Source organism: Leucopleurus acutus (genome assembly GCF_964270905.1).
Source record: "Leucopleurus acutus genome assembly, chromosome: 21".
NCBI lineage: Eukaryota > Metazoa > Chordata > Mammalia > Artiodactyla > Delphinidae > Leucopleurus > Leucopleurus acutus.
In genome coordinates, this window is record NC_139163.1 from 32,235,447 (window position 1) to 32,252,771 (window position 17,325).

Consider the following 17,325-nt stretch of genomic DNA (forward strand, 5'->3'; position numbering starts at 1 on the left):
GCTTGGGCCCGCCTCCACTCAGGAAGTGGCCCAGAGAGCGAGCCACTGGGACGCAACTCCCGCCCCCAGGGTGGGCGGGGCCGTCTGGCCATGATTGGTCAGCCCCGTCCGTGCGCAGTGACGTTGAGTCCGGACGGGAAGTGTCCAAGAGGAGCGCGGGAGCTGAGAAGTGAAGGGTTGGGTGCGTCCCGGAAAGGCCTCGCGCGGACCGTTCTGCGGCCGGTGCTCCTCAGGCTGCTTCCCGCGAGGGTCCCGCCCTCGCCACCCGCCAACCCGGGGTGCCTTCGCAGCCTGCCCAGGCCCGGGTGAGCGTCCGAGTGGGACCGCTGGGAGTGCGCGCGCGCCTCGGGGGAGGAGGTGACCCTGTGCTCGTGGCCCCGGGAGGCGAGCGGGAGGAATGTGTTCTCGGTGTCCCTAAGGCTCCGGGGACGCGCCCTCGTCCCCACCACCCGCCTTCCTAAGCCCTTTGGGTCACTGACCGGACAGATGTTGCTGGGCCTTGTGGCTCCAGGAAACGGGCATGGATTGGTTCTCCCAGCAATTTTATTTGCCTGCTCTTAGTGAAGAGTCGTGCTGAGCGCAGGGGCTGCACAGGTCACTGTGTCCCCAGTCCTTAGAGGTTCCAGGATTCATATTAGAGCTGAAGTGAACGCAGCCCCCGAGGAGAGGACCTCTTTCTGGAAGGCAAACAGATAATTACTGCAGGGTGTAGTAGGTGCTCAATTCAGGGTGCACGTGGAAGCCCTTGTAAGGAGTGATCGCTTTGAGAAATTGGTCCCTGACCTAAGATTTGAACGAAGAGGTGAAGAATTACAAAACCAAAACCTATGAATGCCACTGCCAGTGAGCCTTTACAACCGCAGTAAACCTTTCCCTTTTCCAGGTACGTAGTTGCATATTCTTGAAAAGAAATGGAACAAACAGCATAGTATGGGTTCTTTTATTTATTAGGTTCCTGGTTTCAGAGAAGATGACAGAGGAACTGGATCTCCCGGGACAGGACTCTGATGCGGGGAGTGAGGAGGTGGTCCTGACCCCTGCAGAGCTCATTGACAGGCTGGAACAGGTAAGCAGTCCAAACAGAATCCCCCGCTCCAAGCTCAGCCTTTTTATTTAGTCCAGCTGTGCAAATGTCAGGAATCAGGAAATGTGATGGAACTCTAGGCTTATTTCAAGAGAAGAGAGACCGCATCTTACCATCTACACAGAAATAGGAAGTAGGGGGACAGCCGGATAGAAACCTCATAATGTCAGACACAAAATTCTCAAGTGGGGCCAGAGAGGGTCAGCTTTGGGGACATTTACGAGAACAGCTCACAGAGCAAAGGATCTGCTTGGTATTTGTGGGGACCGCAGAAGTGCTTGGTAGAGACTTGTAAGGTCTAGAAAGTGCTGAAACACTTTCTTTAGGAGAAAACTGGTCTTTTTTATTTTTTTAAGTTTATTTATTTTTATTTTGGGCTGCATTGGGTCTTTTTTGCTGCGTGCGGGCTTTCTCTAGTTGCGGCACGAGGGCTTCTCATTGCAGTGGCTTCTCTTGTTGTGGAGCACGGGCTCTAAGCGCGCGGGCTTCAGTAGTTGTGGCATGCAGGCTCTAGAGCGCAGGCTCAGTAGTTGTGGTACATAGGCATAGTTGCTCCGAGGCATGTGGGATCCTCCCGGAGCAGGGCTTGAACCCGTATCCCCTGCATTGGCAGGCAGGTTCTTAACCACTGCGCCACCGGGGAAGCCTGAGAAAACTGGTCTTATTCTTCCTTTCCTCCAAATACTTCCTTTTGTCCACCGTTCTGTATGTTTCCACTGCTTACCTCAAACCACTTCTGGGCTGTTTCTCCTTTTAGTCATAATCGCTGTGGCTTATTGAGTATTTCCTGTGTGCCAGGGCTCTTCACAATTGTTGTCTGAGGAGACCTTGGTAGTTTTGGAGTTCAGACTACCTGTGTTTAAATCCCTGCTTGTCACTCGTTTTTTTTTTTTTAAATTTTTTAATTAAAAAAAAATTTTTTTTGGCTGCGGTGGGTCTTCATTGCTGCACGCAGGCTTTCTCTAGTTGCGGCGAGCGGGGGCTACTCTTTGTTGTGGTGTGCGGGCTTCTCATTGCGGTGGCTTCTCTTATTGTGGAGCACAGGTTCTAGGCGCACGGGCTTCAGTAGTTGCAGCGTGCAGGCTTATTAGCTGTGGCACGTGGGCTTCGGTAGTTGTGGCACACGGGCTTAGTTGCTCCATGGCATGTGGGATCTTCCCGGACCAGGGCTCGAACCCGTGTCCCCTGCATTGGCAGGCGGATTCTTAACCACTGCGCCACCAGGGAAGTCCCCACTCGTCTGTTTTACAACTTAGGCAGGTTGTATAGCTTGTCTCTAGCACTTCCTTGACTGTCAGTGGAGGTAATAATAGTGGCTGCCTCACTGAGCTCTTGTGAGGATGAAATGGGGTATTATGTGTGAAGAGCTCAGAGTGTTGTCTGACGTGTGCTGAGCGCTCACTGAATGTTAGGTGCAAGTGGTCATAATCAGTACAACAACGCCCTGAGGCAAGCACTTTTGTCATCTCCATTTTACAGATGAGGAAACTGAAGCTTAGAGGTTAGAGGTGTAAAGTAACTTGCCAAGGTCACACAAGGACAGCAGAGCCAGGATGTGAACCAGGTCTCTTTGATTTACTACACCTGCTGCCTTATTCTTCTCCCTCTCACCGCCCCTTTCCAGAGCTCTCTCATGTTTGTTACTTTAGGATTCTTCATTCTTTCCTACCATTACATGCCATCGTGAGTGATAAAACCCAAGGAAGTTCATTTAAAAATTATGTCTCAGGCCTTTTTAAGAATCTGGTGAAAACTCTGGCCCTCCCTCCCAGAATAATGCACATATACACCCATGCAGAACTTTGCATGTAATTTCAGGAGATTCACAGACACCCTGAAAATTTAAAACCAATGAGATATCACTTATACCCATCAGAGTGGTAGAAATGAAAAAGGTGAACAGTATAGTGTTGGCAAGGATGTAGAGAATTTAGCACACGTATACCACGGTGTGTGTGTAACTTGGTACAGTCACTTTAAAAAATTAACGTTATTTTCTGGTCAGGTTAAAGAAGGCACACGTGTCTTGCGGCCGAATTATTCTACTCCTGGGTGCATACCTAGAGTACGGCATGTACACATAACGAGGGAGAAAAACAGCAGTAAAATGAGTGAAAGCTCCTGCCGCAGCATGGACAGCTGTCAGGAGCATCACAGAGAAGAACAAAAGATAAGTTGCTGAAGAAACCGTCTGTGTACCGTTCAAACCCTTGCAAAGCTGTCGTCCAGGGCCGAGCTTGCCAGCTTGGTGGTGCTGAGGCTCTGCAAAGGCTCAGATGCTGACCCTCACCCTCCAGGTCAGCCGGGCCCAGACTGCTGGCATCTTCTGGGTGTCCTCAGGGCTCCCTGGGAGGGAGCCCAAGGAGGGTGGGGTCTGGTGGCCTTGGCAGGGGGTGAGCAGGAGTCACGCCTGCAGCCCGATGCTCTCCTGCCCGGAGGGCAGCCACCGCCTGGACAGCTGCCGTGTAGCATGGCCTCGGGGCCGGCCTGACAGGCCACTGATGAGCACAGCTCTGGGAGCATACGTAGGGTACTCTTGAATGCTGGTAAAAATACGATTTAAAACTTGGTACCTAAAATGCAAAGTTTCTCATTTTAATGGTCATATTAGTTTGCTAAGGCTGCCTAACAAAGTGCCACAGACTGGGTGGCTTTGCTGACAGAAATTTATCTTCTCAGTTCTGGAGGCTCTTCTATCTGAGAGGAGATCAAGGTGCTGACACGGTCTCCTCTGAGGCCTCTCTCCTGGACCTGGAGACGGCCGTCTTCTGTGTCCTCATGTGCTCTGTCCTCTCTGTAGATAATTTCCCATAGAGAGTGAATGTACATAAAGAAAAGAAGGTACCAGGGACTGAGCCTTGGGAAACTCCGTGTCTGTGTCCTCTTCTCCTACAAGGACACCAGCCGTATTGGATTAAGGCCCACCTAATGACCACCTTTCAACCTAACTACCTCGTTAAAAGACTGCATCTCCAAATCCAGTCACATTCTGAGGTGCTAGGAGTTAGGGCTCTAACATACAAATCGGCAGGTGGAGGCGGCACAGTTTCACCCGTAACAGTGATAAACAGGTTGTTGTTAAACTTTTTTTGATGCAGTCATTTCAAACAGAGAACTTGATTATTTTTAAAAAGACTGTGAACTTAAATACAAGTTTCTCACTAAAAATTTTGAAAAGATTTTATTTGAGCATTTTGTACTAATATAAACTTTGCCCTACTGTTACATGTTTTATTACCATGATTTCATACTGTAAATGAGAAATCTCCCCCAAATCTACTCCATTTTACCCAGTATACCATACAAGTGCTATCATTTCTTGGAGTGCCCTGTCATGGAAAGGTTGGTAAGCACCACGTAGAGATAAAAACAGAAGTAATGAAACCACAGAAAATTAATCACTAAATTCAGGCTAATGATCACCTCTGAGGAGGGAGGGGACACAGGGGGACTTGTAAAATAATGATGATACTCTTTAATGAAGCTATGTGCACATAGGTGTTTATCAGTATTCTTCATGTTATTATGTATTTCATAAATATTTTTGTACCTATTCAGTATTTAATAAAGTCAGGTAAAAAGAAAACCTGGGCTTCCCTGGTGGCACAGTGGTTAAGAATCCGCCTGCCAATGCAGGGGACACGGGTTCGAGCCCTGGTCTGGGAACTAAGATCCCACATGCCGCAGAGCAACTAAGCCTGTGTGCCACAACTACTGAGCTTGCACTCTAGAGCCCATGAGCCACAACTACTGAAGCCTGCGCGCCTAGAGCCCGTGCTCCACAACAAGAGAAGCCACCGCAATGAGAAGCCCACGCACTGCAACAAAGAGTAGCCCCTGCTTGCCGCAACTAGAGAAAGCCCGTGCGCAGCAACAAAGACCCAATGCAGCCAAAAAAAAATAAAATAAATAAATTTATATATAAAAAAAGAAAATCTCCTGCTTTATAAGTTCTCTATGACAGTTTGATCTTTTCTCATTCATTATGCTACTTGAAAAGACAGATTGTCCTTCTGATTAATTTTATATGTCTGCAACACTATTCAGAAGCTTGAACACCTGAAAAAAAATTTTATGATAGTAGCAATACTGGTATTTAATATTGCGTCTGAATGGTGATAATTGAAGAAGCAGACACTTAAGTGTGTCAAAATGAATAACTGGAGCGTGCTTGGCCTGTAACTCTGAGCTATTCTAGAACTCAATTTCCTGTGATTGAAAGATAAGTACAGCTTCCTCAGTCACCAGTGGATACTTCAGTTCCCTAAGCCTTGGTAATTTCTGAAACATAACAAGCATCTGGGCCTAAGTCATAAATTAGGGATTTAACATCTTATTCCAAAAACTGCTTAATAGATAAATCTCCATTTCCTTTGTGATCCTTTGTACTCTTGGGAAGTTAGTAAATAACGTAATCTGTGTTTTCTCATCAGCAAGGTAAGGATAACTGTATCCATTTCATCTCAGTTATGATAGTGATGAATGAAAAAATTATAAAGTGCTCTGAGCTGAATGGGAGGGCGCTGGTGCCCCCTGGTGGGCAATAGCAGATACAGACACTGGTGCCCGGTGACAGGTACCGAGTGGACACCAGGTAGGATTACTCTCAGCCATAGGTGTGCTGACAACACAGCCTTTCCACTAAAGGAAATAAAAAAGCCATCATTAAACATAGCTTGTCTTCAAAGCATTTCCAGTATTTCCAACCGGTAGACAGTTTCTTTGCTGAGGCAGCTGTGATTTTAGGGGTGAGTACTGACTCCCAGGGTTATTTTGCTCCATGGTGAGTAATGCCCCTTTGTGCGTTTTTCGGGCATTGTTTTTTTAGGCCTGGATGAATGAAAAGTTTGCCCCTGAGCTGCTGGAAAACAAGTCGGAGATCGTAGAATGTGTCATGGAGCAGCTGCAGCACATGGTAAGAGGTGGCCCCTCAGCGTTCAGAGGAGGGCAGCTCAGAAGGTGTGTCGGCACAGTGAGAGGCCGTAGGCTGAAAGCAAATCTGTTCCGTTGGGCCCAGCCTAGTTTGGGTTTTTTTTTTTCTTTTTTAATGTTGAATTAATTACCTACATTTACAAAGCCTGGGAGCTCCTATGAACATCTGGATGTCAGCTTCTAAAAACCTGTCCTCAGCATTCCTGCATTTGTACGCGAGAACAGCTGACCAGAGCAGGGTAGGGACCGCCCCTTCCAATGTGCTCCCCAGGCCCCCAGCTCCTGGCTGCCCACCTTTCTCAGGTACCTTACCTGCCTGGCCCCGAAGCCTCTGAGTGTGTGGCCCTTGCCTTAGATGAGCCGGGCTTTAGTCACTGTCAGCCTCAGCGTGGCTTTGAAACGTTGGTATTTTACAGTTTCTCAGCTGGTGTTTTAACTACTTCCAAGACCCTTTAGACATTTCTTCTGTCTGCTGCTTCCTTCACACTCGGGCTGGGGTTCTTCTGGGGCCTTCTGACCAGCCAGATTGAGATTCTATTCAAGTGGTCATTTTCTAAAAGTAAACGAGTGCTGTCTGCACTTTATGTCGTGAGACTATGGTCATGTATTGTTTGTGTAGTTAAGAAATTAGAAGGAAATGAGAGCCCTTAAACGATGCGTTTTTTGTTCTCCTCTGACCTAAATGTAGCCTGTGTGAGTCCTTAATGTTGCCAGCGATGATGGGCTGTGCGCTGATTGAACAAATAAGGTCCTTAGTCTTTGACTCTCATGTTTTTTACGAACTTCGTTTTCTCTGTTAACAGGAAGAAAATCTCAGGAGGGCCAAGAAGGGGGACCTGAAGGTCAGCATCCATCAGATGGAGATGGAGAGGATCCGCTTCGTCCTGAGCAGCTACCTGCGGTGTCGGCTCATGAAGGTCGGGGGGCAGGGGGCAGCTGTCGTGCGGACTGAGGGTCCTGGGAGGAGCGGGAGGGTCCAGGGCCTGCAGGTGGTGCTGAGGCCCCACGTCAGGGGAGCCAGAGTCGGGAGGGCGGGACTGTTCTGGAGAAGCATCGACGGCACGGTTGTCTCCCACCTCCAGGGACACTGTTAGTCTGTCTGCTGCGCGAACGGCCCCCCCCAGAGTGACCGTCGGGCGGTGCTGAGCGTGGAGGTATTGGCAGTGGATGAACAGGGAATACTGACCAGAGGGGACCTGGTTTTAAGAACCGTTTTGCATCTGTCGTTAAGTCAATGTCAAATGGACCATGCTAGTGACATTCAGCTGTATCTCTATGGCTGTCTAACTTATAAAAATGAAATGGCAAAACATGCTTATTTTCAATGACGTCTGTTTTAACCCTGGAAGTTCTTACCTCCTTGAAGTTTCTTCTCATTTGGTTCCACTTGTCCTCTTAGTTGTTACAAAGCAAACATGCTCGATTCTTGAACACCATGGGTGTGAACTGCGTGGGTCCATTGATACGTGGAATTTTTTCATTATATGCTGTAAAGTGATCCGAGGTTGGTTGAATCCAGGTGCAGAACCAGGGATACGGAGGGCCGACTTTAAGGCGGGGGAAGGGGAAGGCTGCTGGCACACTCAAGCCCCGAGTTGTTCAAGGGCCAGCCGTACCCTCTACCATGTGGACGCGCTTCAGATACTGAAGACAGCTCAGAAGGCTCTCGAGAGTCCTCTCAGCTAAACATTTCAGCCGTTTATTTCCATTTACTCTCCTGGTCTCTTCCCTTAAAAGGTTTATCAGTATCCTTCTTAAATTATCCCACCTACAATGGAACAGAGTTCCCGTTGTAGTTTGGTCACTTTTGTGAAAAGCAGGATGATCACTTCCCTTGTGGGTATCAGACTGGTAGTAACGCCACCCAGTGTCATGTAGCGTCTGACGGACACGTCACCCTGGGTTCATTCCGCACTCGCCATGAGCACCAACCTCTTTGGAAGTTTTTAAGCTGTTGTTATTATTATTACGCCATCCCGTCACTCCTGTATTTCCATGGCTTGATTTTTGACCCCTCAGTGTAGGGCTCAGCACTTGTCCCTTTTCAGCTTCTTTTTTTGGGCCATTTCCCTGGTCTCTGGATCCCAGTCTTGTCACCTAGCCTATTAGTTATTTCAGCAAGTTTGATGAGTGTGTCATCAGAGATCTTATCTGGTTCTTTAGTAGGACTGGGCCAGTGATCGATGTCCCGCCAGAGCCTTCCCCGCCGATCGGCGTCTGTCAGTTGAATCCGTGTTCTTCTTTCACTCATTTATGCGTCTCCTAGTCTGTGCTGTCACCCAGCACCCCTGCTACGGCTTGTCCCCAAGGACATCATCACGCATTTTGAAAAGCTTGAGACGCGCTACGCCTCTCCCCACCCTCAGCTGCCAGGCCGCTCAGTTTTTTGAGGCGTGTGGTGAGGTGAATGCTCTTCACGCGCACCGCTACTTTCCTTTGAGTTCACAGACCGTCTATCTGTAAGGCCATGTACAACGTGAAGGACACCGATGTGTGTTGGAAGAGTCTCCTCCTTTGTATTTTTGAAAATCAGAAAATGTGTCTGCCTCTAATCTTTCCCACCTCTTCTGAACTCAGTGGCTCTGAGATTCTGAAATGGCATGTATTTTTAGTGCACGAAGTGACACAGTAGCAGCGGTGATCCACATAGGACAGGAGAAGGTGCCTCACACACTCAGACTCTGTACAGACGAGAATTTAGTTCATCCTGGAACACAGTGCGTCCGAGCCGGGAGACCTCACCGCTTTAAGGATGAGTGCTGCCTTCTCTGGGCCTTCAGCTCCTCCTTGCCATCATCGTGGTCCTGCTCGCAGAGAGCGTTTCCCTGGCGGAGGTGATCGTGAGAGCTTTGACTCCAAACGAGACTGCCTTTCCTGGTTCCTGACCACACACCTTTCTGTAGCTTTTAGCTTTGTTGTTGTTTTCTGGTAGTTCTTAGCACGCTTCCCAAGCCTCACCTCATTGTGGGTTTTATCCTTGCTGGTTATATTGTTTCTTTTGTTGTTGTTGTTAATTTATAAATTTATTTATTTATTTTTGGCTGTGTTGGGTCTTCGTTGCTGCGCACGGGCTTTCTCTAGTTGCAGCGAGTGGGGGCTACTCTTCATTACAGTGCACAGGCTTCTTGTTGCAGTGGCACAGGCTCTAGGCGCGTGGGCTCAGTAGTTGTGGTGCGGAGCACAGGCTCTAAGTGCGTGGGCTCAGTAGTTGTGGCACGTGGGCCCAGTAGTTGTGGCTCGCAGGCTCAGTAGTTGTGGCGCATGGACTCAGTAGTTGTGGCTCACGGGCTCTAGAGCGCAGGCTCAGTAATTGTGGTGCACGGGCTTAGTTGCTCCATGGCATGTGAGATCTTCCTGGACCAGGGCTCAAACCCATGTCCCCTGCATTGGCAGGCGGATTCTTAACCACTGCACCACCAGGGAAGTCCCTGGTTATAGTCTTACAATCGAGCATCACTCTCTGTCTGCTTAAATGTTCTGTGTGTGTCTCTCCAGCCTCTGTATCTGTTTTACTTCACAGGTTGTACAGTTGTGTCTGTACAGTGACATAGAAGTGCTGGGTAACAGCCCCTTCCTTTCTCTTAACTTCCATTTCCAGTTGTCTCACCAGAGTTTCTTTCATGAAAGCCTCTCATCCTTTTTAAACTGTCTTCCTTTTTTGAGCCCTGGCCTTTGCTCCAAATTCTCTGAAACCTGCCTTCGTGAAGTCCAGTGTGTAAGTCTTATGATTAGAAAGAGTCTCAACCATGAAAACGTGTCATTTTAAGAGTCACTCTCTAGATTAACCTCGACCTGTTTCAGAAAACGAGCATGTGTGCCACTGGAATCAGACCAGACCTTCAATGACACACTTGATCGAACTTGCTGATGGCAAAAAGCGTTGACAGGTGTTTCCTGTCCCCACAGATAGAGAGGTTTTTCCCTCACGTCCTTGAAAAGGAGAGAACACGCCGTGAGGGGGAGCCTTCCAGCCTTTCTCCGGAAGAGTTTGCCTTCGCCAGAGAGTGAGTAAGCAGTGGGCGCGGGGCCCGCCTTGATTTCCCTGGCTTGCCAGTGTGAGTTTAGTGGTGTGTCCCTGAGGCCAGTCGCAGGGCCACTGCTGCTGGTCTTATAGCCCTGGTGGCTCCGGGGCGTGTCGTCACTGCGATGTGGGTTTGTGTGTTTCAGGTACATGGCTAACACAGAGACCTACCTAAAGAACGTTGCCTTAAAGCACATGCCTCCTAATTTACAGAAGGTGGACCTCTTGAGGGCAGGTGAGCAGAACATTCTCCTTTCGGACATCCCGAGGGGCTGTAGTTTACACCCCACGTATCTCCAGGTGTCTTAGAATAGCATCTTCATCTCCACTCTCTTCTCTCGAACATGGGCAAATAGGTGCATAGATAGATCAGCAGAAAAGAGACAGAGGGGAAGGGTTCTGGGTTAAAAACCAAAAATCGTGAAAAGCAGGCGCCGGGCTAACGATTTCAGCATCACTTTTGTGTTCTTCCGGTTCAGAGGAAATTCTCGTAGCTGCCACTGTAAGTGCAGACTCACCCTCGTACGCAGTCACCTCCTGAGGGTCCATGCTGTGCTCGGCTCCTCTGGGCGAGGAAGATGCCGGGGGTCTCTGGTCTCCGGGGGCAGCAGCGTTCCCCTCACAGGTTCCAGGCCATGCAGGGCCTGTCTCCTCGGGGGGGACGTTAGCTGGGAGGCTGGGACGCCTACGGGGGTCTCTCAGTGCTCCTGATCTTCGGTTGTGAGCAGCCTCCCGGCTGTGGGAAGGGGAGCAGGACAGACGGCAGGGAGGCGCCAGGGAGGGAAGCACGGCCATCTCCTCTGCCTCTCGCCCCCTTGCTCGGTCCCCTGAAAGTCTGCCGAGCCACGGGGGCGGGCCCTAGTGGTAACCCCTAACCTTGGGTCAGCCAGCAGGGCCCCTGGCCTGTGGCCTCCAGTCCTCCTCCCCGGCCTTTCCCAGCTCGCTGTGTCCACGCAGGACCTCACGGGGGCCTGGAGTCCACAGGTTCCCAAGCTGAGTTCACGACAGCCGAACCCTGAGCGTCCCTCGCCGACCCAGCCTGGGGGTCGCGCCCTGAGCCCTGCCGCTGGCGGGGGACTTAGCCCCGGCTGCCACGGCTAAGTACCACCGACAGGACGGGGGCGCCTGACCAGCCGGCGTGGATCTTCTCACAGATGTGGAGGCCAGAGTCCATGGTCAGGGTGCTGACAGTGTTGGTTTCCCCGAGTCTCTCTCCTTGGCTTGCAGGCGGCCGCCCCCTGCACACGCACCCTGCTGTCTGTCCCCCTCCTCAGCAGGTTGCATCAGGACCCCACCCTGACGGCTTCATTTTGCCTCTTTAGAGGTCTGGTCTCCAAATCCATTCCTGTCCTGAAGTACTGGGGTTCGGGGCTTCAGCGTGTCATCATGGAGGGGACACCAGGAGCAAGCCCACCGCGTGCCGGGCTTGTGGGACTCTGAACTGGTCGTTTTGGTGAACCTGCCTGAGGGACACAGGAGGCCCAGTCCGTGTCCAGTTTAGCCTCTTTTGTCTGCACTTACGAGTGGGGCAAGGACCACGTCCCTAATCACTGCCCAGCACCACCTGTCATATCCAGTTGAGCCGGGTCCAGGCCGTTGCCCCAGAGCTGCTTCTACTTGATGCTGGCCAACACCTCCTGACGCTCATGTGTCGCTTGTCCTGGGTCCCTTCCAAGGACCAGAGCTGGGCGCCTAGGGCTGGAGCTGTTTGGGAGCCAGCTTGCCCTCGTGAGATCAGAGCCTTGCTCACGTAGCCCAGATGCCCCCTGGAGCACGGAGACCGCAGTGGCAGGGTCATGGAAGGGCGTTGTAGCCGAACATCCCTCGAGGGTTTCCTCACATCAGCAGCTTCCCAGTGGGCCCAGCTGACTCTGCTGAAGTTGGTGTCTCTGGCAGGCCCAGAACCCCTGAGCAGCCCGGGGGACCCTCCCTGGACCTTTGCGGTCAGTTATCCTGACCCCCCTCCCGTAGACAGGGAACCGAGGGCAGCCCCACACCTGAGCTGGGCTCTGAACACTGAGTTGTCCGGTGGGTTCTCCGGACCCCACAGGTGATGGGGTCCTCTTGGCACAAACGGAGCCGCAGGCAGGGAAGGGCTGGAGAGCTGCCAGCGCGGGGCACTTCGTGGTGAAGTGCTGGCTGGTGGTAGAGAGGGAGGGATGCTTACAGCGCGCAGCCCGTACTCATCTCCCTGACGTTCAAGGCCATCGCCGTGTGACCCAGTCTCCCTAACATCCAGTCCTCCCACCCTTTATACAGGCATACTTTCTGGCCCGATTCACACACTCTGTCCTCCTAAGACGTCACGCGTGTTTCTCCCATGGCCCTCGCTCTTCCTCCCAGGTGCCCTGCAGATCTTAGGGCCTCATCACGTGTCAAATGAGCGGGTGCCGTGTGAAACCTTGAGGGAAGCGTGCTGTTTCTAGAAGGAGCCAGATCCCTCCTCAGATCCCTGCCCCCAAGATGCTTTTACATCAGGGTCCCTTTGTGCCTGAGGCAGTTAATCCCAGCGGCTTCTCCATCCCGGTCTTGTTAGCTGAGCGTTTTCTGATCACACTCTCGTCCTCCTGGCAGTTCCCAAACCAGATCTGGATTCATATGTGTTTCTGAGGGTGAAAGAGCGACAAGAAAACATACTGGTAGAACCGGAAACAGATGAGCAGAGGTGAGTGGCGTTTGCGCTGTGGATGGTGGGAAGCATTCCTCCCCATGGGGCTGCAGCTGAGCTCCGCGGGTACATTGTTTTCTCTTCCAGGGACTATGTGATCGACCTGGAGGAGGGCTCACAGCACTTGATCCGATACAAAACCATCGCACCCCTGGTCGCTTCTGGAGCCGTACAGCTGATTTAAAACCGGAAGCAACTAACCAAGAGTGAGGACATGGAACGTTGGAGAACGTATTTGGAAATCCCATGTGTCAGCCGGTGCCCGAGGATGGGAACTTTTCCCGGCAGTGCCATGGGTCACTGGGGCATTGAGATCTGCTCGGGGCAGATCCCTCCCTGGCTGCTCCAGCCAGGATCAGCAGGTGGGGTCATCGCTCTGCTGACCCCGCGGCTGGGCAGGGACACGGAAGCGCCCTTCGTGGTGGTGTTTGAACTGAGGAAAGTGAGGCCGAGGGGGTGCATAGAAAGGCCTCGCTGCCTGTGATGAGGGGACTGGTGGGCCCCAACCTGACAGCTGCAGGAGCGCTCCCTCAACCCTCCTGGTAGGAAGAGTGTAAATAGATTAAACCATGTGGCCGCCCTGTATAGTATGTCACTGACTCGTGTAAACTCAGCTTCTGGGGCCTCTGCTCTCACACTTAAAGCCAACTTCTGTCGTGCCTAACTGAGGATCACAACCAATAAACTAGTAACTAGGTCTCGGTTTCATGGCAGAAGGAGCCTGTGGGCATTTCCCAGCGGGTAGTCTAGTGAGGTGCATCCTCCCCGTAGCGAACTGCAGCGTCGGGCGGTCTCCCGGGCCAGCCTGCAGGCCATGTGCCAGCCTTGACCAGGGCCCCGGGGGCAGAGCAGCAGCAGCTCCCCTACGCCGCCACCTCAGAGGCAGCTGTTCCTTTTTAGGCTCTTCACTTTCTCAAGGGGAATAGATGAAATTAACCTCGGTGAGTGGACAGTGTCTCGGTGACACCCGAGGAGGGATGTACACACGTGAGTTGTCTTCCCTTGAAACATGATACAGAGCAACTGCCTTCCAGTCTTTCTTGCTCGATGCAAAGGCAGGTTTTCATCTACATGATGTTGGCTCTTGGAGTAATCAGTGTAATATTGCTGTCATTTCCAAGAGAAATCACTAAGTGAAAGCAAGGAAGGTTTTATTCGTTAATAAAAACGTTTTATATCTCACGCAGTGCTTTGTTTTCTCCAGAGCGTTTTCACCCTCTTCAGCCATTCATTAAATAAATGTGCAGTGAGCACACAGCATGCCGGGCACAGTCCACCACACTGGGGCTCCAAGCCAGAAAGAGATGGTCACTGACCCTGCTCAGGTGGGAGAAGTGCCTTGAAGAGACTTAGAACGGGGGGCTCACGGGGGCTCACCAGCATGACTGGGTGCTCTGAGAGGCTCTCACTGATTTCAGTGAATCTCACTGAATTAGGCTGAGGTCTGAATAACAAGAAGGGGCCAGACACAGAACTCGAAAGGCTTTCCAGGCAGAAAAGGCAGCTTGTGCAAAGGCCCTGAGGCAGAAACGAATTCTACCTGCAGTCGGTGTGGCTAGAAGGCAGTGGGCACAATGCAGAAGGGTGCAGGATTAAGGTCTGGGAGGCAGGCTGGCCCCAGATCACTTAACGGCTTTGTTAGCAAGGACCCCATGGGTCCTCACAGCATCCTGAGAAGCAGGCAGGGCTGGTAGTAGGTAAATAGGTGGGAAACAAGGTGGGCGTTTAGCAATAAGTCTGAACCCAAGTCTCCTTCCTCGGGGCCACCTTGTGGTCCCATGTCACCGCTGCCTCTGCTGTGGAAAGGAGAGGACCGGGCTGCATCACGTCACCCGCTCCCGCCCTGTTCATGCCGGGCAGCACGGAGGAGTAAGGTCGCCACTGAAGCCACAGAGCTCATTGCTCCATTTCCTAGGTCACCTCTGCAAAGGAAGACTGGTTTAGATAAGCCATTTCGAAATAAAGGGGAAGTTGAATTTCAAAACCAAGTGAAGGGAAATGATGTGGTTTAGTGTGACGTCTTTAACATTTTCAATTTGTGGGGAGTATTTTGCTTTATGGTTAAAAACTCATCACTGGAAGCAGGATGGGACATTGACTTCAAACAGTGGCATCATACCTTATCATAAGCTTGTTGCCAGCGAGATTCCTGAGAAATGCTTGCATGTCCATATCTGCAGGTGCAGCAAAAACATGTACCAGCTGTGACCTTGGAGCAAGACCCGCTGTGTTTACTCTGTGCCCAAACATTGAGGCTTCAGTGCCCCCAACCCCGTGCACATCCACCTTCCTTCTGTGATGGACTTGAGCTAACCATGAAACTCTCAGAGGGATTGTGAAGTGAGCACATCATACACCAGTACTTCAGATAAATGTTATATATCGTTTCTATGTGGAATAAAAAAAATACAAATGAACTTATTTCCAAAACAAATCCACAGACATAGAAAACAAACATGGTTACCAAAGGGGAAAGGGGGAGAGAGGGATAAATTAGGAGTTTGGGATTATTAATTACTATACTATATATTAAATAGATAATCAACAAGGACCTGTGTAGCACAGGGAGCTGTACTCGATATTTTGTAATAACCTGTAAGGGAAGAGAATCTGAAGAGAGTGTACATATATATATAACTGAATCGCTGTGCTGTATACCTGGAACTAACACGATATTGTAAATCAACTACTGTATACTTCAGTTTAAAAAATACTTCATATAGGTCTTCCCTGGTGGCGCAGTGGTTGAGAGTCCGCCTGCCGATGCAGGGGACACGGGTTCGTGCCCCGGTCCGGAAAGATCCCACATACCGCGGAGCGGCTGGGCCCTTGAGCCATGGCCGCTGAGCCTGCGTGTCCGGAGCCTGTGCTCCGCAGCGGGAGAGCCCACAACAGTGAGAGGCCCGCGTACCGCAAAAATAAATAAATAAAAATAAACCTTCATATAATGTTAAGTAATTTATCATGGGAGGCTAAACATTCCAAATATTTGGAATTGTTCAAAATTGATTTTTTTCTGTTTTGTATTATAGTAAAATGCACATAACGTAATTGCCATCTTAACCATTTGTAAGTTCACATTCAGTGGTATTAAATATATCCACCTTGTGCATCCATCGCCGCCACCCGTCCCCACGACTCTTCATCTTGTGAAACTGAAACTCTATACCCGTTACACAATAACTCGCTCCCACCGTCCCTGAAAACCACCATTCTACTTTGTCTTTACGGTTTTGGCAACTCTAAGTACCTCATTAAGTGGAATCATAGTTTGTCTTTTTGTGGCTGGCTTATTTCCCTTAGCATAAGGAAAACCTTGGGAAACCCCAAGGTTTATCCATGTTGTAGCATGTGTCGGAAATTCTTTTTAAGGCTAAATAATATTCCCTTGTACGTATAGACCACCTTTTGCTTATCCATAAATCCGTCAGTGGACACTTGGGTTGCTTCCACATTTCAGCTGTTGTGAATAATGCTGCTGTGAACATGCATGTGCAGATATCTTTGAGATCCTGCTTTTAAATTTTTTGGCTATACACCCACAAGTGGAATTCCTGGATCATAATGTAATTCTGTTTTTAATTTTTTGAGGAAACACCACACTCTTCCACAGCAGCTGTACCATTTTACAAGGGCTTCAATTTCTCTACATCCTTGCCTATACCTGTTTGCTATTTTTTTATAGTAACCGTACTAATGAGTGTGAGGTTATATCTCATTATAGTTTTGATTTGCATTTCCCTAATGATTCAGCATCTTTTCCTGTGCTTATTGGCTATTCCTACGTCTTCTTTGGAGAAATGTATATTCAAGTGCTTTGTGCTTTTCTAATCAGGTTGTTTTTATTGTTGATGAGTTTTAGGAGTTCTCTATACATTCTGGATATTAATCCCTTATCAGATATATGATTTGCCAATGCTTTCTCTCATTCTGTGGGTTGCCTTTTTACTCTGTGGATAGTATCTTTTATGCATAAATTAAAAAATTTTTTTTCATAAAGTCCAATTTGTTGATGTTTTCTTTTGTCACCTGTGCCTTTGGTGTCAAATCCAAGAAATCATTACGAAATCCAATGTCATGAAGTTTTTATCATATGCTTTCTTCCAAGAGTTTTATTTGCTTAGGTCTTAAATAAATTTAAAGACCTAAAGGTCTTTGATTCATTTTGAGTTAATTTTTGTATGTAGTGTTAAGTAAGGGTTCAACTTCATTTTTTTGCATGTGGATATCCAGTTTTCCCAGCACCATTTGTTCAAAAGACTGTCCTTCCCCCACTGAATGGTCTTGGTACCCTTGTCAAAAATAATGTTACCATACATGTGAGGGTTTATTTCTGGGCTTTCTATTCTGTTCCATTGGTCTGTATGTCTGTCTTTATGCCAATACCACACTTTTGATTACTGTAGCTTTGTAGTAAGTTTTGAAATCAGGAAGTGTGTGTGCTCCAGTTTCGTTCCTCTTTTTTCAAGATTGTTTTGGTTATTGGGGGTCTTTTGAGATTCCATATGAATTTTAGGATGGGTTTTTTCTGTTTTTGCAAAAATAAAAGTCACTGGGATTTTTATAGAGATTGCATTGAATCTGTAGGTCTCTTTGGGTAGTACTGACATTTTAACAATA

General features: G+C 49.4%; 1 protein-coding gene across 1 annotated transcript; it reads left to right on the plus strand.

Annotated features, from left to right (window-relative positions):
- Positions 1-208: 208 nt before the first annotated feature.
- GINS4 (GINS complex subunit 4) lies at positions 209-13,051 on the plus strand. Its single transcript, XM_082863955.1, has 8 exons — positions 209-305; positions 952-1,066; positions 5,913-5,999; positions 6,820-6,933; positions 9,923-10,020; positions 10,184-10,272; positions 12,612-12,702; positions 12,793-13,051. The coding sequence occupies exons 2-8, from the start codon at positions 971-973 to the stop codon at positions 12,887-12,889; spliced, it is 672 nt and encodes a 223-aa protein (XP_082720081.1). The 5' UTR covers positions 209-305; positions 952-970; the 3' UTR covers positions 12,890-13,051.
- Positions 13,052-17,325: the final 4,274 nt, after the last annotated feature.